General features: G+C 52.6%; 6 protein-coding genes across 6 annotated transcripts; 3 read left to right on the forward strand and 3 right to left on the reverse strand.

Moving 5' to 3' along the window:
• Positions 1–1,605: 1,605 nt before the first annotated feature.
• Positions 1,606–5,703, reverse strand: NECHADRAFT_88365 (uncharacterized protein; the record flags this gene model as incomplete). The annotated part of the gene is made up of 3 exons (XM_003040538.1): positions 1,606–1,673; positions 1,740–2,367; positions 2,434–5,703. 3 exons carry the CDS (start codon positions 5,701–5,703, stop codon positions 1,606–1,608), a joined length of 3,966 nt encoding a protein of 1,321 aa, XP_003040584.1.
• Positions 5,704–7,221: 1,518 nt separating this feature from the next.
• On the forward strand, positions 7,222–8,298 carry NECHADRAFT_88366 (uncharacterized protein; the record flags this gene model as incomplete). The annotated part of the gene is made up of 2 exons (XM_003040517.1): positions 7,222–7,680; positions 7,948–8,298. 2 exons carry the CDS (start codon positions 7,222–7,224, stop codon positions 8,296–8,298), a joined length of 810 nt encoding a protein of 269 aa, XP_003040563.1.
• A 1,103-nt stretch (positions 8,299–9,401) lies between these two features.
• Positions 9,402–14,191, reverse strand: NECHADRAFT_102243 (uncharacterized protein; the record flags this gene model as incomplete). Its single annotated transcript, XM_003040539.1, has 4 exons — positions 9,402–10,511; positions 10,632–11,829; positions 11,897–12,966; positions 13,052–14,191. The coding sequence occupies 4 exons, from the start codon at positions 14,189–14,191 to the stop codon at positions 9,402–9,404; spliced, it is 4,518 nt and encodes a 1,505-aa protein (XP_003040585.1).
• A 291-nt stretch (positions 14,192–14,482) lies between these two features.
• Positions 14,483–15,733, reverse strand: NECHADRAFT_88368 (uncharacterized protein; the record flags this gene model as incomplete). Its single annotated transcript, XM_003040540.1, has 3 exons — positions 14,483–14,845; positions 14,877–15,007; positions 15,076–15,733. The coding sequence occupies 3 exons, from the start codon at positions 15,731–15,733 to the stop codon at positions 14,483–14,485; spliced, it is 1,152 nt and encodes a 383-aa protein (XP_003040586.1).
• Positions 15,734–16,821: 1,088 nt separating this feature from the next.
• NECHADRAFT_88369 (uncharacterized protein) lies at positions 16,822–17,867 on the forward strand (the record flags this gene model as incomplete). Its single annotated transcript, XM_003040518.1, has 3 exons — positions 16,822–16,900; positions 16,984–17,226; positions 17,296–17,867. The coding sequence occupies 3 exons, from the start codon at positions 16,822–16,824 to the stop codon at positions 17,865–17,867; spliced, it is 894 nt and encodes a 297-aa protein (XP_003040564.1).
• Positions 17,868–19,034: 1,167 nt separating this feature from the next.
• Positions 19,035–22,166, forward strand: NECHADRAFT_88370 (uncharacterized protein; the record flags this gene model as incomplete). Its single annotated transcript, XM_003040519.1, has 8 exons — positions 19,035–19,967; positions 20,004–20,162; positions 20,205–20,535; positions 20,971–20,993; positions 21,051–21,217; positions 21,596–21,741; positions 21,838–22,045; positions 22,085–22,166. The coding sequence occupies 8 exons, from the start codon at positions 19,035–19,037 to the stop codon at positions 22,164–22,166; spliced, it is 2,049 nt and encodes a 682-aa protein (XP_003040565.1).
• Between the last annotated feature and the right edge of the window lie 974 nt (positions 22,167–23,140).

Consider the following 23,140-nt stretch of genomic DNA (forward strand, 5'->3'; position numbering starts at 1 on the left):
TTTCCGCATCCTCCACAGCGCCTTTCCCTCGGCCTCGCTGACCCTCCTTGACCACCACTTCTCGACGATTCGCCCTCTACCCGCCCATCTACACTAATCTGATCAATTGCTCCCCTTGCTTCTCCTACTATCATCACTCCTCCTTTCTGTAATCGGGTCCTTTTTGCCCTCCGGCGTCGACTTAGCAGGTCATTTGCCTGTCGAAGGTCGCGGTTCTCTGCCCTCAATAAGGCATTCTCATGCATCATTGCCTTTGTTCCCTTAGCAAGTGACTTGAGAGCTCCTAGGATCGACTCTGGAGAGCTACTTTTATGCCTTCTGATTCGTCTATCGAGGTATTCAGACTGAGATTCGGCCTCAAGGACCGTCTTTGGCGTCTTTGAAACCTATGTGGTAGGGGGGCCGGCCTCCTCCTCAACCGGCGTCGGGGTCCGTAGCTGCACATCAAGCTTCGAAATCACGCTTTCCGCGTCAAGTGGAACAAGTCTGGCCCCTCTAAAAGCCGCCTTGATGGCTTTCTCCGTCATAGTGGCCTGGAATGCGGCGTAAAAGGCGGCAAAGAACTCGGTCTTGGAAACGTGGGTTATCGAGCATCGGATCAGATGCTCGATTTCTCGACCATATGCCTTCTTGAGTAGGCTAAAGTACCCGACATCAAGGGGCTGAAGCAGGTGAGACGAATGAGGCGGCATACAGAGTGTAACAATCTTGTTCGCCTGGCAATATTTCTCAAACTCGAGAGAATGGTGACTTTCGTGGCCATCGAGGATCAGAAGACGATAACGACCGACCGATCGCGTCTTTGTACACCGGTCAAAGTGCTTCAGCCATTCAAGACCCAGCTCATTATCGGTCCAGCCATTGGGAGATGTTGCAATAACCCAGTCATCCGGAAGGTTGCTATCCCGGTACCAGTTGGCGAGGTGATATTGGCCCGTACCAATGATGAACGGCGGGATCGCTCGGCCTTCCGCATTGATCGCCTGGATGACGGTAATCCATTCCCGGTTTCCAGGCTGTACTGATTTCGGCTTTTCACGTCTTTCGGAGCCTGTGACGACTATTCCGCTTGCAATAACGCCCATCATAAAGCCAACCTCGTCAAAGTTGTAGATATCAGCCAGGTCGATACCGTATTTGGCGATTGTGTTCTCCACGAGCTTGAACCATTTTCGAATCGCAGCTGGATCTTCGCATTTGGCCCTCTGGTAGTCGTATCTACGAAAGAAACGCGTCTTGAGCTCATCGTGTCGCTTGACGAAGTTGGAAGCCCAGCGCTTGCCGACGGGTGATGCGTTCCGGTCGGCGAGCAGTCGGTTGGCCATTTCTTCCACACCGCGCAGTCGCGGGGGAAATCCTCGCGAATCCAAGTCAAGAATGAACTGAACTATGGTCTGTTCCTCTAGATCAGATAGTTTCCGTGATTTGGGGGTAGTATCATGTCGAGACTGTATGCCCTTGTGGCGACGCCATAATCTCATAGGATCAACTTTATAGATCTTTGCGGCGCGTCGGAGAGATAATTTTCGGTCATTTTGAATGGCGCGAAGGGCGAGGATGATATTAGCTTCATTATTAAACTCAGGCATATTGGGTGGTTAAGAATCAATCCACGAAGCGGACGTGTTGTAGGTTGAGGGATTTTTGTAACACTCGCTTGTTTGTAACACTCGCTTATCATGTACGTTATATCGTTGTCATATTCACATATGACCATTGTTTGGTACTCGAGAACTCACTTGGGTAATCCAGAAAGTGCGCAATCACCTCCACCTGCGATAATGGTCGCTCGGTGAATATTCTGTTTGCGATTCTCATCAGATACTGGCGGTTTATATTTGCCTTGGCTTCGTAGTTTGTAGTTGTTGCACCTAGCCCCACGGCGCTGGTTGTGCTGATAGTCGGAAAGAGCTCTGCTGCTATGGCCACTCTCTTCCAGATCGGATCTTCGATTTTTGTGGCGTAGTTTGTCAAGTAGTATATCAGCGCCATTGTCTTGCTTTGGGTTCCGATGAAGGAGATGTCGTGATTGTGCCGCAACCCAACCGCCATTGCCTTGTTCCATCGGTTGATCATGGGATGTGAGCGTTGGAGCCGAAGTATACCATCCGCGCCGAATTCGCTGTTTGTAAAGAGCTTCCAAGGCGCATGGAATCGACATGTAGGCTTTTTGTCCCCCTCCTTGTTGTGAGAGTATTTGACACAAGTTGCGGTATGGACGTGCATCTGGAGCCTGCCTGCGCAAAAGTGGGCTTCATCGTCAAACTGTTCAGAGAAGCGCCCTGCATCGGTCATCAGGTAGGATATGTTGTCGTAAACCACCCTAGTCTTGCTCCCCTCGCTAAAGGCAGCAGATTCGTCCAGATCCTAGATAATAGTTTAGCTTCCGACCTACGTTGGCTTTTGGTTACGTGGATACATGGATGCACATACCTCGGTAAAGACAGAATCGACATATTTCAGGATTCCTTCCCGTTCCATCGCCGAACTCTCATCATCCTCCCCGTTTCCATGAGCAACGATGAAGTTTCCGAGCTCTAAGTTCCCCTCGAGCCATAGCAAACCATGGACATGAAGAGCACCGCGTTCGTTGGTCTCGACGGCGGCGAAATACTGTCCAATCTGACCAAACACAGATTCCTCCCTAACCTTGACGTAATGCTCAAAGAACATCTCTACTTCGCGGTGGAAGAAGATGGCAGAGCTTATGGGGTCAGTTATCGCCAGCTTCACTCTCTCATACCTATCCTGAAGGGCCCGAAGCAGGGTTGCTTCCGCGGCAGCCTTGTCCTCCTTTCGGTATGCCGCTAGACGTAGTTTTACCGGGTTCGTAATGTCATTAGGATTCAGCGTAAACCAAATCGCCGGTATACCGTATCTGATGATGAGCGCTTTGATCTTTCTGCGCATGGCTAGCCGCGACTCCTGCGACATGGCCTGTTTGTAGCCAAAGTATGAAATGTGTCGCAGGAGCTTTTTGATATCTTCATCTCGGGTGCTCCCGCCAGCCTCTAACTCCTTTTGCACTTCCGCCAGTCTCTCTAGTGTTAACGACTGAATGATCCTCTCAACCTCAGGAAAATCGGTCCGTCGCACGCTCACCATACTTACTCCTCTATTCCTAGACCGAACCTCTATGTTGAAGACTAGGAATGAAAACGCCGGATGATTGGCAAAGCGACCACCATGTCGTTGCAGCACTTTCTTTATCCATGCGCGAAGTCCGAGATTACGTGTTGACGAAATCGCATCCTCTCCACCCTCTCCAATACCGTCTCTATTACGGATATGCCCTGTGAGCTGGACACTGTTCTTCCACAGCTCCGATTCCATCTCTTCCTTGCACCGTGGCCCACCAAAACCGAACGGGAATAGTGTTGGAAATGCTTTTGTAAGATGCCAGAGATCATTGATATCTGCAAACTCGTTGCCTCTTGAAATGTGAATGTATGGCTGAAGGTGCGAATCCTGCGCGCTCCCAGCCGGCGGGCTGGGCGGCTGTGCCTGCGCATTTGTCTGTCCACCTCTGATTGTATCAATGGCAAATTGCAGTTTATCGGCATCTGTTGCTCGCGGTGCTGTATCCAGCGGAAACATACCAGATGCAAGGATCTCATCAAGAAAGCTTCCCATGCCCTTATACTCGAGCTCCTCCTGACTGCGCTCGTCATAGAGCTGCTGATCCTCGTCGTAACTTACATCATTCTCATTATACGCTCTGCCTAGCCCGTCCACAATCTGTTCGAGTGACTGGGGCCCAGTGTCATCCATTCCACGTTCTGCCGGGGGCACAATGTGCGCTGTTCGCGTTTCTTCCCATGCCGATGGTTCATCTCTCTCTATCCTGTCATAGATCTGGCTCGGAACCCCATGCGCCGGCTCTCCCCAACTATCCAACTCGGCTTTGTCGATTTCGATGTGCCGATAGTGGGGGTTAAATTCTTTTAGCCAAAGCAACGCCCGTTCCACAGCTCCTCGCCGGACTGAGAGCAACTTGGATAGATCGCTGGGCGCTGGTCTCTGCGGCCCATGCCAGGATATATGGATGTCCTCCAAAGATTGTAGAAGCGGATGTGGTAGTACTGTGGTAACCAAGTCTTGAACATTGTTTGGAAACACAGTTATATGACCCTTCACATGCCGTGTATATGCCGTACTCTGTTTGGTGCTTTTTGTGACTTTGATTCTTGTAACGAAACCGAAATGGGTGTTGAGTGCGATTAGCTTCTCCTTAACCAATGTCAAGTCTCTGAGAGCATCCGGGTACATGTGCTCGCAACTAAGTGCTTGATGCAAGTTCCCGCCCCGCGCCATATTGCATTCGCGGGTCTTCATTGCACAGTTTTCGCAGCTCGGTATAGCCTTGCCAATAGGGAAGCAATCGGGACATGAATACGTGCGGCAACTATTCATCGCTGCGCTATTCGTCCACTCTTCCCAGCTAAGCTCTTTTATCTCCATGGTGCTGATCTTCTGATAGCATATCATGCATGTGTGTATGGGTAGGGTGTCTATGTTGTGAAATGCTTGATAAAAGTCCATGACTGTGGATATATTCCTCTCACGGGGGACCGGCTTACGCCAATTCTTTGTGTAGGATATTCTCTCCTTCTCTGTAAATTCATCTTCCAGATACTTAATAGCTCTCTTGAATGCCTGGGTTTGCTCTTTAAGGTTGCTATTCTCAACCTGTGTTCGATTTTGCCTTTTGTTTTGTTCTTGTCCGTGTTGGTCAGCCTTACGCTTGGCGCCAAGTTCTTGTTGGCCATGTTGATCCGCATCTGAAAAGCTTGGAATGCTCATATATTGCTGCATGCCTAGTGCATTGTGCCGGTGATATTGGCTCGCGATGCTTATTTCTGCAGCTTGTGTGGGGTTTGGTGCTATAAGCCGTTGCACTGGTACAGGTTTTAGTTGCTGTGGAGCATTAGATGGCAACTGGGAACTGGCTGGTGGGGTCCCAACGGCAACCAGTGGTCTTTGCTGTTGGGTTTGTCTCCTTTGCCGCCAGTTTCTTTCCCGGGCATCTTTCCGTCTTGATGCACGAGAAGTTCGCGGTTTGCCTCTTGATCTTGGAGGCGCCTGTATTGGCGTCTTACTCCTTGGCGGCGGTCGACTCATCCAGCTTTCAGGTCCCTGTATTTGAGTATTGATGGTGTCGACTTGGTATGCACTTGGCTGTTGCTCCTGCACCCGATTTCCTTCTCGAATATCTCTCCGCCTTGGTGCACGAGAACCTCGCGGTCTGCCTCTTTTTCTTGGAGGCACTTGTGTCGGCGTCGTGCTCCCTGGTGGTGGCCGGCTCATCCAGTTTCCTGCCGCCTGTGTTTGCGCATTGGCATTGTCGATTTGATTTACACTTGATTGGTATTGTTGGCGATTACCTGGTTTGTTTGGTTGGCCCGTTGACTGTGGTCCCTCTAGTGCCGGGTCTATAGGTACGGGTTCTGGAATATCACCAAGTGTACTCGGTTGGACAGTAGGGAGCGACCTCCTTAATGTCGGGCCCACAAGCTGGACACCCGGAATACGACCGGGTGTGCTTGGTTGGACAGTAGAATGTGATTCTCTTGGTGTTGCGTTTGTATTCGAGTTTCCCGCACCAAAGATATCATTGTACGTCTTCAGCCCGAGACTGCTGAGTGTGCTGCCAGGCGTTCGACCACGCAACCTTTCAAATAGAGCAGATAATGACGAATCCATTACAAGATAGTGTATGTAGTGTATTCTTAGGGTGTGTAATCGTGTGTATTAAGCCAAATAGCATTATAAATATGAACGATAAAGGCTGATGCCATTTACAATGCTGTTTTCTGATCGGTACATTCTGGGGCAGAGTTCAATTCTCCCACACCAACCTGTCCTACTCTGCTCTTGATCCGATTCTATCCCGATACTCCCACGTCATCTTTATCTCTATTATACCTATCAAACTATATGATAATATCGTCTATCGTCATTGTCTTGACCCACTTACCAATAAACGATAGGTGTATCCCACCATGGTCTTCTTTACTCTTCCAATTTCATCCCAATATCGGACTGGATTATTCATCCCGTCATCCACTCGGAGCATCATCACGCCGGTATACCAATAGAGCATCATATTCCTCCACCCTCTTATTCTTCTAACATTGATAACATCACGCTTGATTATTCATCCCATTATTCATCCCATTATCTGGTCGGAGCATCATAACACCGGTATACCAGTAGAGCATCATACTCCTACGCCCTCTTATTCTTCTAACATTAATAACATCGGGCTTGATTATTCATCCCATTATCTAGTCGGAATGCCATTGCACCGGTATACCAATACGGCATCATACTCCCCCACCCTCTTATTCATATGGTCGCTGCAGTATTGATATACCAATAGATCAAAATATCCCTTCACCCTCTTTCGTTGTAATGGTAACAGCGATGGACACTCATGTGATTGACATAATACACACCACGTTAATCCATCTACCTATCATATAGTGCTCAGCTCTCATACTTGTTTTTTTTTCCCCCACGCGTTAATATCTTAGTCAATTCTTCGTAATCGTGGAAGAAACAATTCTGTTCAATAGCTACGTTGATTGATCACTTCCGCTGTGCAAGTATCCACTTGGCAGGGATCAAGGCTCTTAACTTAACATGCTTTACGACGATCGGCAACATGTGCTGACGTTTTGGCCAATCCTTTGTACTCGTGGAAAAAGCAAATCTGTTCACCATCTACGTTAATTGATCAATTCAATTGTGCGAGTATCCACATCGGCAGGGATAGTAGCTCTTGGCTGAAAATGCTGGATGGAGATCGGCGATGCCACATCCTCTCTGCGCAATGAAATACAGTATCTTTACCAAGTGGTATCAATCTTCGCATTGTATATACTATATCATTTAATCGATTATAAATATCAGATGTGTTTCTTCTTTGTTCTGTACATTTGCATGCCAATCTTACAGGCTTATCTTACAATTACTCTCTCTCTCTCTCTCTCCCTCTCTCTCTCTCTCCCTCTCTCTCTCTCTCCCTCTCTCTCTCTCTCCCTCTCTCTCTCTCTCCCTCTCTCTCTCTCTCCCTCTCTCTCTCTCTCCCTCTCTCTCTCTCTCCCTCTCTCTCTCTCTCCCTCTCTCTCTCTCTCCCTCTCTCTCTCTCTTACAAAGTCGTAATCTTAACTGCTATCCCCCTTATTCTCCCCGAAACATTTGCTAGTTCAATATATCATGTCTTCATCTACTTCTACCTCAAATTTTACCTCAAATTCCACTCTTAGCGGCCATCCCCCTCCGCGCATGCCTCATGACTCTCCGAAAAACCTTGGTAGTGATATGACCATGTTCTTTTTTGGTCAGCCAGATACCCCAACGCGGTTTCCTACATCAGATGAACAACTTATAAAGAGCCTTAATGTTGAAGCTCTTGGCAGGGTTTTTCTTCCACCCCCTCCCTATATGACACTGCCTGAATATTCTGTGCTGCGTCCCGAAGGGCACCGATCCCCTGATCCACTGCCGATCTACTTTAGTCTCAACCTCTCTGTCTATAACCAGCAGATTGTTGATTCGGAGTGGCAGAATCAGTGGTTCCATTTCACTGGCAAAGTACACCCCTACTCACTGGAGTGGGTCCTACGGGAGCCTGATGTTTTCAGCGATGAAGATGGTGACGGCGAAGTGTACAAGGTTCCAGTTGTTCTCATACGCGACTTTGGATACTAAGCGTAAGCAGACTTATCATTTCCCCTTAGCTCGAGTTCGACTATCGCGCTTGCCACTAATGTAACTATTAGCATTGACCCACGAACTCTTTGCAATGGTGAGGGCTTTCCACTTATCCAACCGGTTGTTTCCTTGACCGGGCAGGTTCTCGGGACAGGTCAAACCCACTTGATCAAGGACTCTGTCCCGCTGTTGGATGATGCGCAGCTGAGATGCTGTGCATTTATCTAGTGCTGTACCTACATCACGCCGGGTCAGCCATCAAAGAGCCCTTTCAAAGGCTTCCACCCCTTTCAAGTTTTTATTCTCTTTCCTATTCATGCTTTGCTATTCTCTCTCCTCTGCAAGAAGATGGCAGATAGGAAAGATACGCAGTTTGTTCCAGGTGTTCCCTTCAACTGCGTCGGCAAGATTGTTGGCCTGCTTGACCATAGTCTTATGGTGGCTGCCCCTACAGTTGATGAGAAGGACTATGTTTTCATTGTCGTTCCCGACTCTTGGACGTTTCCGGACAAGAGCACACCACCTGCACCTGCCGCTAACACAGTCCCCCCCTCTAAAACCGAACCTGGCCCATCCTAAGCTGGCGGCTTCGCAGCAGCGAGGTCTATGTTCAAGTCTCCCTCAAAGAAATCTTCACAGGTGCAACAGTCACGGTCACAATCATCACAACCGCCGCAGGGAGGTCCATCCCAACAACCCGTTACTCCATCTCAGAACAAAAGGCCCGCAATCTCCGCATCTCCATCGTCTCAGTCAAGTTCGAACGACCCCGCCCCCAAGAGACTCAGGGGGTCTACTGTAACTACCGCAACATCTCTAATCATTGCAGGGTCGCCGGTCTCCCCTTTAACATCCGTAGACTCTGATGAAAACGATAACCATGAAGAAGGTGAAGCGAAGGAAAACGAGGACTCTCGATCACCTAACATATCTGCCACACTCCGATCCTCCGTTCGTCCTAATATGAGGTCATCAACTACCGAACCAGGTGGCAGGAACAAGAGGCATCCGACAAAGAGACTTTAAGTAGCATAGTATAGTGATAGTGTGGTATTTTGGGCTGTTTTATTGGATTTGAAAAACTTATAGGTTGATATGTGGGGGAAATAAGCGTGCGGTTTCAATACCAGTGCGAGTGATAAAAGTCCGATTGTCTCAACACCAGGACATCTTGGCATGGCAGTTTCTTATACTCAAATTGACAATTTTCCCTCTTTGGTATTGCAACTGATTGATCTCTGCTAGTCTCAGTCCCTTGGTCTACTGTCTCAATTATTCACCCTCACCCTATTGGCTAGGTCTCTTAGTTCCGCATTAAGCTCTTCAAATCGTGCCACTCAAAATGGTGCCTTCTCCTCAAAGCCTGCTGCATACGTCTTATTGGCTACGCAAAACAAAGGTAACACACACACACGCCCTATTGGCCAAATCTCTTCATCCACCCACCAGAGCCGACCACTTAAAACCGCGCCCTCTTCTCAATACGTGCAGCAACCCACTAGTAAAACAGGCATACAGGCTTTTATTGCAAGCTTCGTACCGAAAGGCTACTCAGCGCAAGGGAGCCGCCAACTTGCCCACCTCGCCCAGCTTCCAACCTTCCCCCGGCGGACGTGCGCCTTCCCCTGTGCCTTGAGGAACGAAAGGTCTATGCCCCGCCTCCGATGCCAAAAGAACCCCTCTCATTGGTCGGTTTCCTCGCCTCTCATTGGTTCCGTTTGGTCGTCGCGTGACGGGGGAAAATCGTCATCCAGCCACCGCAGAGCCTCCTGAACAGTCTTGTTGCTCAATTCCTCCAGTCTGGCCTCTGCCACGGTCATCTCGTGGGGAACCCGGTTGCCCACCAGATCTCGTTCCCGCACCTTGGAGATGAGCATGATGCCGTCCAGCGACCGGCACCGCGATAGCTGCACGTACAGGCTGTACGGATCGCATTGCGCGGGGACTATGTGTCCGTCGACATTTGTCGTCCTCATCCCCCGCAGCTCCAGCGCTACGCGCTCCAGCGTTCTGCTCTGCACCTTGTAGTCTGTGCAGGCGAAGGCCGCCGTACAAGGCAAACCTTTCCGACTGACGTCGTTCTGCTGCCACGGCCGCTTTCGCTGGCATTGGATGCTGACGCTCATGGGTATCAACAGGACCGTGCCGGGCGGCATTCCGACGAAGTGGAAGTTCTTTGTCGCCTCCGACGCCAATATTATCCCCGCCGGCGGCCCGAAGTGGACCATCGTATCGGCCGAGATCCGATGGCCCGGGTGCGCCTTGTCGAGGATGACGTCAAGCGCCGTGTAACTGGCCCCATTGACAAGCTTCAAGCCCTGATGGGTATTGTGGTTCACGACGACGGGCATCCCTGGCACGAACATGAGGACGCCTGGTACTGGTACCGTGCTGTCGTCGCCCTGGTTCAGCATCATGGTGGCTGCTTCCTCGGTCGGCAGACCGTCCTTCCACTTATGCTCGGATATGAAGATGCGCATCATCGACCGCTGCTGGATCTGGAACGACAAGGTTGCCTCCATGTTCAGGTTCCACCGATTCCTGTTCAGCGGCGTCACCACGGTGATGCCTGTTTCCCACGGGATCCGCCTGCCTTCCCGGTAGCATCTCGAGTTGAGGAGGTCCAAATCGGTGCGGTCCTGCACGCCCGATCGGATCCGCTTTAGCAGTCTCTGCAATTCCTCATGCGCCTTGTCATGCTGGTGCCGCTGCTCGGCTTTGAACGAGTTGTCTTCGTCCCACGAGACGGCCACGCTCGGCAGCAGGATCGACCTCTCTTGTACCGGACGGAACTAGTGGAAGTCTCCGCAGAAGAGGACGATGGGGATCCCGCCAAAGTCCTGCTGCGATCCGCGGAGCCGGCAGAGCTGCTCGTTCGCCGCGTGTAGCGTCCGCGCTCCCAGCATGCTCACCTCGTCGATCACTAGCACGTCTTTCTCCTGCCAGGCCATACGAGACTGGCCATGGACAAATCGTTCGGCCTGTTTTGGCAGTCGCACCCCGTCGAGATCCTTGGCCGTGTTCGCGCCCCCCGCCGCTTGGTCCTTGGTGAACCCGCAGGCGGAGTGGATCGTGATGCCGTTGATCTGCGCTGCGGCAGTCCCCGACGTCGCCGTTATCAGCAGACGGTTCGAAATACCTTTTGATGCGAAGAGCTCGACGAGTGCTTCGATGACTCGTGACTTGCCGGTTCCACCTTCTCCTCCAACAAATTCGCAGAGCTGACCGACATCGTCTCTGCCGCTACATTGTATCGAATCGAGCTGGCGGCATATGATCAGGAAGGCGATTGTCTGCCTCTTGTTCAATGTGAACCGCGCTGCCACAGCCTTACCTGCCTCAAGGAAGGACGTTGATGCACCAAAGTCGACTTCCATGCGCGGACCTGCCTCTCCTGCCTCGCCTGCCGTCTCTTCCAAGTCGACTGCCGTCATTTGGACGTCGTCCTCTCCGAAACCAGTGAGCACACTTCGCACCGCCGCACTGTGGTCAGTTTTATCCGCCGCGGCCATATTTTGTATGCCCTGGATCATTCGCTCCCTCTCTCTGGAGGCACGGATCTGCTGCGACTTGATGGCCTTGACCTGATCCTGCGGTGGTATAACGGTCCCCGAAAATCTCCCTTCTGGTATGCTTATCCGTCTTTCTCCCCGTTCGGGCATTACGGTGGCCTGGAGCTCAGCGGTCGAGCTCAGTGCTGACTGCTGGAAGCGACACAGCTGCTCCATTGTTGCTATGAGCTCCGGCGAGCCGGCAGTGATTTGGTTGGCGCCCACTGCACTTCTCACGACGTCAATCAGACGCGTTGCGTCACCGATGCTGTCAGACTGGTAAACCGATGCGACCTCTTCACCACCAGCCTCGCCTTCTCCTTCCTCACCGGCACGTGCGGCCGTGAAGTCAGCGTCACCGGCTGAGGCTGCCCATTGCCTGGCGTCGCGTTTCGCGTCTTCGGCCGACCGTCGGAGTAGTTGCACATTATCGACGAGGCATGATATTCTCGGAGGAAGTGCCTCTCGAGCCCGCGCCCAAATGCTGTTGATCTCGTCCGTTTCTCGGCACAGAAAAGACTCCCATGGCACAAATAGCGCAAGGTGCTGGACGGCTGCTCTTCAGCATGGAGGTTAGCCTCTTCAACACGACCTTTTAACACTCTGTCGGCGGCGGGCAGACCCACCTTCGATAGCACGACTCTTCGTCATCCTGGTCGAAATCCTTGCTCAGGTAGCCATCAAGGCAGACGCTAGCGTGCTTTCCCGGCCGTCTCAGCACCTGCAACCAGCCTCTTCCAGACTCCCACTCGCTCTCGAATGGCACCTCTCCCCAAGCGGCAGCGATCTCATCTTTACTGACTCGTTTGAGTCTGACGAGCGACACGTAGTCATATAGACACAGGCTTCGCAAAACGTCTCCCCGGTGCTGGTATGCCTCAGCATAGCTAATCCTCTCACCTGCTTCTTCCACAACTATCGACTCGTCCACAGAATCGTCTGCAGCCTCTGCCCCGCTCTCTTTCCGGAGGTGTCGCCATCGTCGGAAGACGTGCCAGTAGAGCAGAGAGACATTTAGGAACGTCCAATCGCTGCTGTTGGTGAACTCGGTCGGGTATCCCAGAAGGTAGGCGATGACTTCGACCTGCGATAGAGATCGCTCCGTGAATATGCGGTTCGCCACCCTCATCAAGAACTGCCGCGTCCTGTTCCCCTTGACGGCGTCATCGGTAGCACCTTCTCCCCCGTTCCCCCATCGGTTGGCCGTCCCTTCACCCGTTGATGCGGCCAAGAGCTCTGCCGCGGCGGCCACACGCTTCCACACCGGATCCTCCACTTTCGTCGCGTAATTTGTGACATAATAAATGAGGGCCATGGTCTTCCGCTGCGTCGCTATGAAGGAGATGTCGTGGTTGTGGCGAAGCCCCACGGCCATGGCCTTGTTCCACCGATTCACCATGCTATGCCTCCTTCGAATTTGCAACACGCCGTCTGCCGTGAAGGCAGTCCTTTCGACTAGTCTCCATGGCGCCTGGAATCGACAAATGCTACGCTTCTTTCCTCCTCCTCTGCCCCTGCTCAAGGAGTACTTGACACAAGTTGGGCTATGAGTATGGATCTGTGTCGCACCGGCACAGAAATTCGCTTCCTCGTCAAATGCGGCCGAAAATTGCTCCCTGTTGTCAAGCAGGGAGGAAATGTCCGATGCCACCGACCGTTCCGCTTGGAGGGTGCAATACCCTTCCTGGTCCAAGTCCTACCTCATAGGTATGTCAGCTTTGGCCCCCGCCTCGACCGCTGCATCTTCTTCAATGACATGCCTAGTTAGGGCCATACTGTACCTCGGAGAAGACACTATCTATGTATTGGATGATACGTTCACGGTACGTTGCTTGGTCTTCGCCGTCGATATCGGCAATCATCGAACTCAAGTGCGTGTTCCCATGCAACCAAAGCAAACCGTGGACATGAAGCGCCCCTCGTTCGTTGGTCTCGACAGCACCAAAATAGTCGATGATGCGCCCGAATACCGACTCCTCTCCCACTTTGACATAATGCTCAAAGAACAACGTCATCTCCCGGTGGAAGAAGATGGCCGAGCTCATGGGGTCGGAAATGGCCAGCCGCAGGCGTTTGTACGACATGCCAAGGCTCTTCAGGAAAGCCTCGGCCACGTCAGGCTCGCTGGTGCGGTATGCTGCAAGTCGCAGCTTTACCGGGTTCGTAATATCATTTGGATTGAGCGTGAACCAAATCGCCGGCACGCCATGCCGAAGAACAAGCGACTGTATCTTCCGCCGCATACTCAAGCGATTTTCTCTGGACATAGGCTGGCGGAAGCCGTACAAGGAAAGACTTCTCAAAAGCTCCTTCACACCCTCGTCACTCGTTTTTCCTGAGTTCTCCAACTCGATCCTTGCCGCTGCTAACCTGTCTGCCGAGAGCGACCGTACAATGCGCTCTATCTTGCGGAAATCTTTCCTCCTTACGCTCAACATGCTGACGCGACGGTTCCTCGACCGTACACTCATGTTGAATACAAGGAATGCAAAGATGTGATGCGTCGCAAATCGGCCACCATGGCGCTGGAGCGTGATGTCGGCCCACGTTCGCAGACTCATGTTACGGGACGAGACGAGGTCTTGTGCCGCCGCCTCTGCTCCGCCCATATCGACACCTCTTCCCACGCTTAGGGCGGCTTCTTCCACCAACCGTGGCCCCCCGACCCCAAACGGCAGTAGCGTGGGAAACGTCTTCGCGAAGAACGAGGCATCGAATGTGTCGGCGAATTCGTCGCCCCGAGAAACGTGAATATATGGCTCACGTCCGTCGGCGGGCCCTGTCCGTGTCTCCGTCGATTCCACTCGTGTTATCGGGCCCGCTTTGCCTCCCCCGACAACCGTATCCCCGTTCACGGCATTGCAGGCAAACAAGAGCTTCTCCACATCGGGTACATCTGGCGGCCCGTCCAGAGCAAACATACCCGATAAAGTGACTTCATTGATCGATTTTCCCAATTGACCAGACTCGGCCTCGCTCCGGTAGCCACCTTCGTCTTCGGTCAGCCCCGGCCCTTAGGCCTCGCCACTAGGTATATCTTCTCCTCGGTTAAGACGAGCAAGGATCTCCTCGATCTCCAACGATCCCTCGTCGTCCATGCCACGCTCCATTAGCGGAACAACTTGCGCCGTTCGCGTTTTTTCCCATGCCGTTAGCTCATTCCGTTCCATGCGATCGTACACCAGCGGCGGCACCCCATACGGCGGCGCGCCCTAGCTCTCCATCTCCGCCGCGTCAATCTCGATCTCGGCGTAATGCGGGTTGTTCTTCTTCAGCCAGACGAGCGCCCTCTCAACGACTCGTCGCCTCACCGACAATAAACCTGACAGGTCGCTTGGTGCTAGCTTCTCCGCACCCTGCCACGAGACATGGATCTCTTCCATCACTTGGACGAGCGGGTGGGGAAGCACTTTTGTGGCCAGCTCCTGCACATTGTTGGGGAACACCGTGATATGGCCCTTAATGTGCTTCGGATACCGGGCACTCTGCTTCTGGCTACTCGCAATGCTGTACCTTGTGACGAACCCGTAACATGAGTTCAGCGCGATCAGCTTCTCCTCAACCGGCGTGAGGCCCTTCAGCTCCTCGGGAAACATATGTTCACACCCAATACGTCTGTGAAGCTAGGCCGCAGGCGACAGAATACCCCGCCTCAAGCAACGAGCGCACTCGGCATATGCCGAGAAGGTCTCGCCCACGGGAAAGTAGCTCCGACATGAAAATGGCGAACGGTTGTCCTTCTTGACGCAGCTCGACATCCATTAGTCCCATATCACCTCTCTCAACTCCTTTTTCGTGCGCTTACGATAGCATAGCATACAAGTCCGTATTGGCAAAGTGTCCACATCGTGGAACTCCTTGTAGAAGGCTCGGACGGTCGACACCTTTCTCTCATGTGGTATCGGCGTACACCACGCCTGCTTGTTGGAAAGACTCTCCTTCACAGCGAATTCGTCCTCCAAGAAGCGCAGAACGCTCGCCAGGTCTTCGGCCTGTAACTCTTGTCTTCTCTGCTTTCGGGTTCTAGCTCGGATTTGTTTCCTCGGAGGCTCGTCTCGGCTGGTGTCTGGTCTTGCTTTCGGCCGCCGATACCGTCCTCGACGTCTCTTGGGCAAAACCCGTGCAATTGCTGCTGCTAGCTCGCTTCGTCTAATGTCTTCAGATACTGATTGATTGGGCTGGATAATCCGGACCGTGGGTGCCTCATTCCGAGAAAAAAGCGGCGGATCGCCAACCGCCGCCCTACCGCGCCGCTCATCATCTCCATCCCGCCTCTCCTTGGGCAAAATGTGTCCATGAAAGAGCGGAGGATCGGGATCCGCGGCCTCCGGTGCACCACGTTCTCTCGGCAACGAGGGCCTTTGAAACTGACTCGGTGGCTGATGCTGCGCGGAACCTCCGGTAGCTGACAACGAGCAGGCTCCCACATGGCCAACCGCTTCATGCTGCTGCCTTCTCGACATCGATGACTCCAGGCGGATGGTAGATCACGAGGCTTCCGCGTCGGACTCTCTTTAGTTGCACGATTTCGCTTCTCGACGATAATGATTATGCTCCTTAATACGGCATTGCTTCCTGCAGTATCCGAGCGGTCCGTTAATAGTCCCCTTAACCACCTACAACCCTTCCTGTATGCCTACAACCCAGACTCTTGCTCAACTGCCGACGTTGCCCTTTGTGCCGCCGCAACTCCCATCCTTCAAGTCGGTGCCATACTCAAGCTGAAACCGTTGCTACCCCGATAGCGGCTGATTCCATGTCGGCACTTCGCCTCCATTCGCAAGCTTCACAGAAAAAGACACTACTCCATCCCCTATAGTCACATCTCATTTCTGACATTTGACTTACATCACTTTCGATGACGTCTCTGCTTCCAGATCGACCTTGCTTATGATCTAAACCCCGCATTCTTCATCTATTTGAAACCTGAAGCTTTCCCGGACCGTTGTCTGGGCTCTGATCTGCTGAACCCCGCACCCCAGATACTGCGGCCCGCGAGAACTACTACTGCGTCTACCTGTATCCATATAGAAACCAAGCCATCGTCACCTCTCTCACTTCCTATTCTGCCGTTCCCTACCGCGGTATCTACCGTCCTATTGCCTCCAACGTTCGTCTCGGGTATTCTTGGCTCGTTTCCGATAGCCACTGCTCCAGTGTATTATGCCTCCTCCCGCTCCCTTCCCTAATAGCCCCTCGAACCCGCGCAAACCTCTCGAGAGCCAGATAAACGCGGGCAGTGATATGTCCGTGATGCTTTTCGTCTAGCCAGACTGCCCGTCTAAGTTTGCCTATTAGGACCAGCATCGCATTAATGGGCTCAACGCAGAGGCATTGGCGAGGGTCTTCCTACCTGCCCCACCCTGGATTCTGACCCCCGAGTATGCGTAACTTCGGTCGGACCCCGATAACCCCTCCGCCTGCATCTTCTTCAGCACCAACCTTTCCATCTACAATAAACAAGTCGTTGCATCAGAATGGACCGAGCAATGGTTCTTCATGAACGGTCGTCTTCACCCGTACGCCTTGACCTGGGAGATTGAACAGCGAGATGGTCCAGAGTCAGATACTGGCGCTATCATATAATACACCATTCCGGCTCTTATCATCCGTGATCAGGGCTACCAGCCGTAAGCATGCTGCATACAACTGACCTTGGCCTCCCGCCCTGACTCGAGCTAAAGCATTCTCCCCCGAAACTTTGCCTCCGTAGACCACTTCCCCGCTGTCCCTCCCGTTGTCGCGTTCACTGGCCCTGTTGTCGGTTCCGGCCGCATATTGCTACGAAAGGAGTCTATTCCAGGACTCGACGGCGTCCAGTTGAAGTGCTGTGGCTTCGTCCAACTTTCTACGTTCATTGCTCCTGGAAAGCCCGACAAGACTCCCTTCAAAGGCTTCCATCCATTCCAGGTCTTTGTCATCTTCCCCATCCACGCCAATCCTTGGGCAGCCCTGTGTAAGAAAATGGTCGAGAGATAGGACACCCAGTTCCAGACCAACGCGCTTTTCACTTGCACGGGCAAAGTTGTCGGCCTGCTCGACCACAATATCATGGTGTACCCGCCCGGCTTTGACCGCGACTACGTTTTCATCGTCGTGCTAGATACCTGGACCTTTCTCGATAGGGCCACGTCCAAGTCGGCTTCCGCAGCCCTATCACTCTCTACCCCACCGAAGCAACCGTCCTCTGGCCCTATGGCCTTTGGGGATGCGAAAGCTATGTTTGCCTCGCCACCAAAACCAACAGTTCACCGATCTCCTCCTATCCCGTCTACTCCTCCCACGTCTGCTTCGCTCGAACCGACTATACCACCGGCCAAGCGAACAAACTCTAACTGCGGCCAGACCCCTACGAAGAAACGACGTCTGTCCCCGGCCTCTTCTAGCACCATTCTATCTTCTCAGAGCAAGGAGCCTGTTGGATCCCCCGCGATTTCGGTTTTCTCACAAGATGAACTTGATATATCGGAGGCAGATATTGCCACTACCTGTCGTCCAGATGCGCCTGCGTCCGATTCAATCACAGCGTTCTTGCCTGATCCGCCCCGACCACATCGCAACCGTTATCCCCCAAAGAAATATCAGGAACTTGTCTAAGAACCTATTGGAAAAATCCCCTTACCCTAGTAACAATTAGTCACTTTATATAGCAACAAATTGACTGAGATAGCTGTTGTCTATCTAGTAGTGGCGACTATTAATATCCCTCCTCGCCCACATTACCCATCCTTGGGCATGCAGACCTTGTGAATTTTCCAATCCGGCCTTTGATGCTCCTTCCCCATAATAGCCCACGGCCCGGCATCGCCCATATATCTTGATGCCTTCCGTCTTTTCCCATACATACCTTACAGAGCATGTTTTCCATCATTTGTATGCTAGATGCATGATTCTGCAGATGCAAGATTGCGTCTCCATTGCATGACGTTTTCACTCTTTTGCATTTTCATGACCCCTCACTTCCTACACCACCTCGAGGACGCTGCCGGGATTACCCCTGAGAGGGTTCAGGTCTCCCCGCGTGTATATTTATGGCTAACACCACTCAAAACCAAGATTCGCATTTGCCTTTTTTCCGTTTCCAACATATCTCATCTCAATTGCCGAGCAAACTGCCACAGCCATCTTCGTTCCTCAAGGCCTTTGCGCAACCCGTGGTCGGGTTGCCTCTCCTGTTACTCAGTCAGAAAAAAAAAACATAAAACCTTTTCTGATTGGCTAATTGGCATGGCCTGTGCTCAACTCGTGCTGGAATTGGTCGGCTGCCGACGCTCATAACGCCATTACATGAATGCCTCGTCACGAACCCCTGAGCGTTGACTAGGTAACTAGCTACAGAGTACTCCGTAGCTTGGCAAGCTCTCTAAGAGCTTTCGGGTTCTTCGTTCCTTCAATGCAATCATTGTTGAGTTTCTAAGCACGATGCTGGCCGGACAAGTCCTGTGCCTCTTGCTTACACCATCCTTTCCCATCAAGTCTACCAAACCTATCACGTTGCTAACGGTGTCAGGCTCACATATCACCCCGTAGCCGACCTACCTCTCTACATTCCCAGTCGCCTTTCCTCCGGCCAAACAGTGCAGTGGCCTGTTTCTCTGATCATCCAGACCTAATCTAAACACCTTAAAGCAACCTCCCTATCGAATCTGTCACGGTATTGGACTTCTAGGCTGTCGGACAACTCACTTGCACAGGGCGAAGTCTCCCTGCCCAAGTGATATTCAGAAGTCTAGGTGGGTAAGAGGTGGATGTACATGCGGCCAGATGGAGGACGACATACCACAGGCAGTTCGGAACTGCCGTACCTGCAAGCAAGACCTGCCCGAAGTCGAATTTCGAGGCGTCAAGGACCCTACGAAGTTTACAGGACAGTGTAGTAGCTGCAGGGCGCGCCAAAAGGAACGGGCGACCGAATCTCGAGCCGCGGTTGCCGCCATGCGGAACATCGTCTCAGGGCTGTCGCCGCGCAGAACGGCGAAGAGGACCGATTCTCAGGCTCACTTGACGCCTCCACGGCGAAATGCGCCAGCGCCTGTATCCATTAATAGCTCACAACCCCCTGCAACGCCTGCTGTATTCCGTGGTCTGGCGCCCGTCCTCCAGGGACTGCCCAGACCTCTGCTGGACCCCTCTACCTCAAGCGTGGTGGAAGGAGTCCTCCCTATCCCTCCCACCCCCAGCCCGCCAAGAGTAGTTCTGGGCACGCCGATTCCTAGTGACACCGCCCCAACGGCTCCTATTGTGCTAGGCACGCCTGTACCACAGGAATCATTCCCTACCACTGCTTCATTACTGCCACAGGGTCATCGCCGCGGCCGCTATACACGTCAAGGCATCGTGAACCGACGGCCACGGCCGCAGCTTCAAGAACGACAGTTTGATCAGATAGTTGATCCACCTTTTACAGGGGACCTTGATTTGCCTACCCTTAGTGAGGAGGATCAGGCCCTTGTGCGGGAGTTCTATACTGCCCTGAATGACGACAAGATGCATAGTTGCATTCGCTGCCGGGAGCATTGGTTCGATATGAAGAAAAACAGCTTGGGAGTTTGCAGCCGCTGCATCAGTCGAGATAGGGAGAGAACCCCCGATGAGCCCTACTTCTTTAGCGCTGCCAATAGCCTTGACTTCGGGGAAGTCCCCGGTAGTCTACCCAGCCTAACGATGGTTGAGGAGATGCTGATTGCTAGGGTTCACGTACACGTGAAGGTCCTACAGGTACGTGGCTCTCAGTATAAATACCGCGGCCATGTTGCCCACTTCCTTCGCAATGTTGGTAGGCTATTTGAAGAGCTCCCGGTCCTACCTGAAGAGCTAGATATCGTGCTCCTGCGGCCTCCTGACATGGAGGGCGACCCTCACTTCCAGCAGCAGTTTGCTCGCGATTTCCGGGTACGCCGCTCATGCCTGTTGACCTGGCTCCATTACCTACAGCGCCACCACCCGGGCTATCGCGATATCGTTGTGAGGCAGGATCGCTTGCAACGGCTTCCTCTCGACGGCAGCATAGTTGCTTCCGTTGCTAGCCAAGTGGCTGATATACCTGACGGCGAGGCCCCCCAAGGTCCGGTTGAGGAGGATGTAGAAGAGGATCCAGTAGATGTAGATGCATCGGCGATCCCGAATTTGCAGGTTACCGATACCGAATTAAACGCCCTGCAATCCCGATTCCTTTATGGCACCCCTGACCCCGAGCGTATGGCCGATCTTGAGTATATACCGCCTAATGCGCAGACTCAACACCAGATACCACTACCTTCTATTCGTAGGACTCCTATCAACGAATTCAACCGTTCCTAGCCGCTGATGACGCTCGCGTTCCCTACCCTCTACCCTGACGGTAAGGCCGACTTCGTGGAGCCTCGCCTACGGAGCATTACGTACTAGGACTACCTTGCCTATGCGATGAGATGGCAAGACGGACGTTTTGCCCGGCATAAGACGTGGCCTTTCGTCGCCCTCAATACGCTATTACGTGCGCAGGTCAGAAAGCGGAGCAACTACTCGGTCAAGCAATACGAAGCCCGCCGCCGTTAGCCCCTTACGCGCGCTGACATAGAGGAAGCGATGGCTAAGCCTGACGAGCCAGAAGCTCAGGCCCTGATCCAGTCGATCACGCGCTAAGCGGCCGTAATCAGGGGCACCCGTCCATATTGGTATAGGCAAAGGAAGGAATTGGAGGCATATGCCTTTAATCTAGGCAGGCCTGGCCTTTTCGTCACAGTAAGTGCGGCTGATTACCACTGGGAGTCCCTATATCGTCACATGCCTCGATTCTAGGAGTGGAAAGCGGCTCCTGAGGCGGCGCGGATGGCTCTGTCCCGGCAACTACTGCGAGATAACGCCTACATTGCCGCCTATCACTTCCATAAGCGCTATATGCTCTTTAGGACTATTGTCCTGAAGCAGAAGTTTAACCTAATAGACTTTTGGGGTCGCTACGAGTGGTAGGGCAGGGGCTCTAGTTACTACCATGGCCTATATTGGCTAAGTGGCCACCCGGACTTGGATCCCGATGATAGCTAGTCCCGGGAGCGATTTGCCCGAATCTGGGGATATCACGTATCCGCTGTTAACCCAGAGCCTCAGAGGGTGTAGGCACCTGGGGAAGGGAATCCCTTGATTAGTAATCTATTGGAACGTCCCCTTACCGTCTAGTTCCTGTCGATGGTGGTAAACCGAGTGTAGCGCCATCGCTGCAGCAACTACTGCATGCAGCTCAGCAAGCATACTAAGCAGGTAGAGTGCCGCTTTGGATTTCCTCACGGGCAGCGCCTGCTAGCCTCCCTTGAATAGGTTCCTCATTCTAAGCACTGGAGCTTCAGGGGCGAGCGGAACAATAGCCAGATGAACCACTACAACCGTTTACTTGCCGTCGCGTGGCTAGCCAATACAGATATGTCACCCTGCATGAGCCTGCAGCAGGTGATCGATTACGTAGCTAAATACTGCTCTAAGTCGGAGAAGAAGAGTGAGTCTTTTGCCTAGATTGGGAAGGCCCTGATGCCCCGGGTTAAGGACCACAACCCGCTGATTTCCTTCACGTTAAAGCTCCTAAATCAGCTAGTCGCTGAGCGAGACTACTCGAAGCAGGAGGTTAGCTACCTGCTCCTCGGCCTGCCGCTACAAGAGGGTTCACGAACCTGCTTACAAATTGATTGCCGTAATCCTGATATGCATTCTCGCTTCCTGCGGATTGACGCCGATGAGGTTGACGAGGCGCCCAACGTCTACGAAAAGTACTGTCAACGCCCCGAAGCCCTAGAGGACCTGACGTATGTTTCTTTTCTTAAGTACTGGAATTTCTACTCTAGGAACCCTTCCAAATGGAAGCAATGGCAGCCAGGCAACGTTAACGGCAGGCCTCGTGTATTGGTCTACTTTCCTCGCTATTAGGCTGATCCAGAAGGTCAACAGTGGCCAGATTACTGCCGTGTAAAGCTAATATTGAACCACCCATATCGCCGGCTTGATGAGCTCCTCACATTTGACGGCCAGGGTTTTAGTTCTTACGCTAAGGCCTTCTCCTATTGTTGGCAGCACCATAGTCATAGTGATGACCATTACGGCCGGCCAAAAGAGGCTCGATTATAACCTCAAGAGGATCAGTACGAGACTCTGCCGGTGGAGGAGGAATTTGATGACGAAGACTGGATCCATCTCGCCGCCCTTTTACCTAATAACCCCCTTACCCAGGAAGGTCTTAACCTACTTAGCCACCGCGATATCGACGTCAATTACGACTAGACACGGCATGTAGGCACTTATCCGGAATTTCGAGACAGCTACTGGAAAGACCTTATCGCTAGCCACCCTATAGCCAACGATGTGGAGGTTCTTGGCCCTCACTGGCGTGACCAGCTTAGCCCACAATAACGGCTCGTGTACGACACCTTCATGGGCCACTTCCAGGCGCAAAATCCTGCTCAAATCCTTCTCCACGTTGACGGTGGTAGTGGTACAGGCAAGTCCTTCCTTATCAAGGTGCTTTCCTCCCATCTTCAGGCGGCTGCCCTACCGAATCCTAGCCCTATTTGCCGCGTAGCGCCAATAGGCGTTGCGAGTAACCAGATATAGGGCAGCACCATACATTCGTTGCTACGTCTCCCAGTAGGTGGTGCTTTTACCGACCTTCGCCCAGCCGACGCAGCCGCCCTTCAGTCCCGTCTACGGCACGTCAAGTACCTCGTTATCGATGAAAAGAGCATGCTAGGTCTTGAGCAGCTGGGGCGGCTCGATTCCCGCCTGCGGCAGGCCTTTCCACAGCGTAGCCTCGAGTTCTTTGGTGGTGTGAGCGTCTTGCTTGTAGGCGATTTCTTCCAGTTACCACCAGTCCGGCAAAAGCCCCTGTATTCGACTAGCACGAGCCT

This window comes from Fusarium vanettenii, assembly GCF_000151355.1.
Source record: "Fusarium vanettenii 77-13-4 chromosome 14 genomic scaffold NECHAsca_62_chr14_1_0, whole genome shotgun sequence".
Lineage (NCBI taxonomy): Eukaryota > Fungi > Ascomycota > Sordariomycetes > Hypocreales > Nectriaceae > Fusarium > Fusarium vanettenii.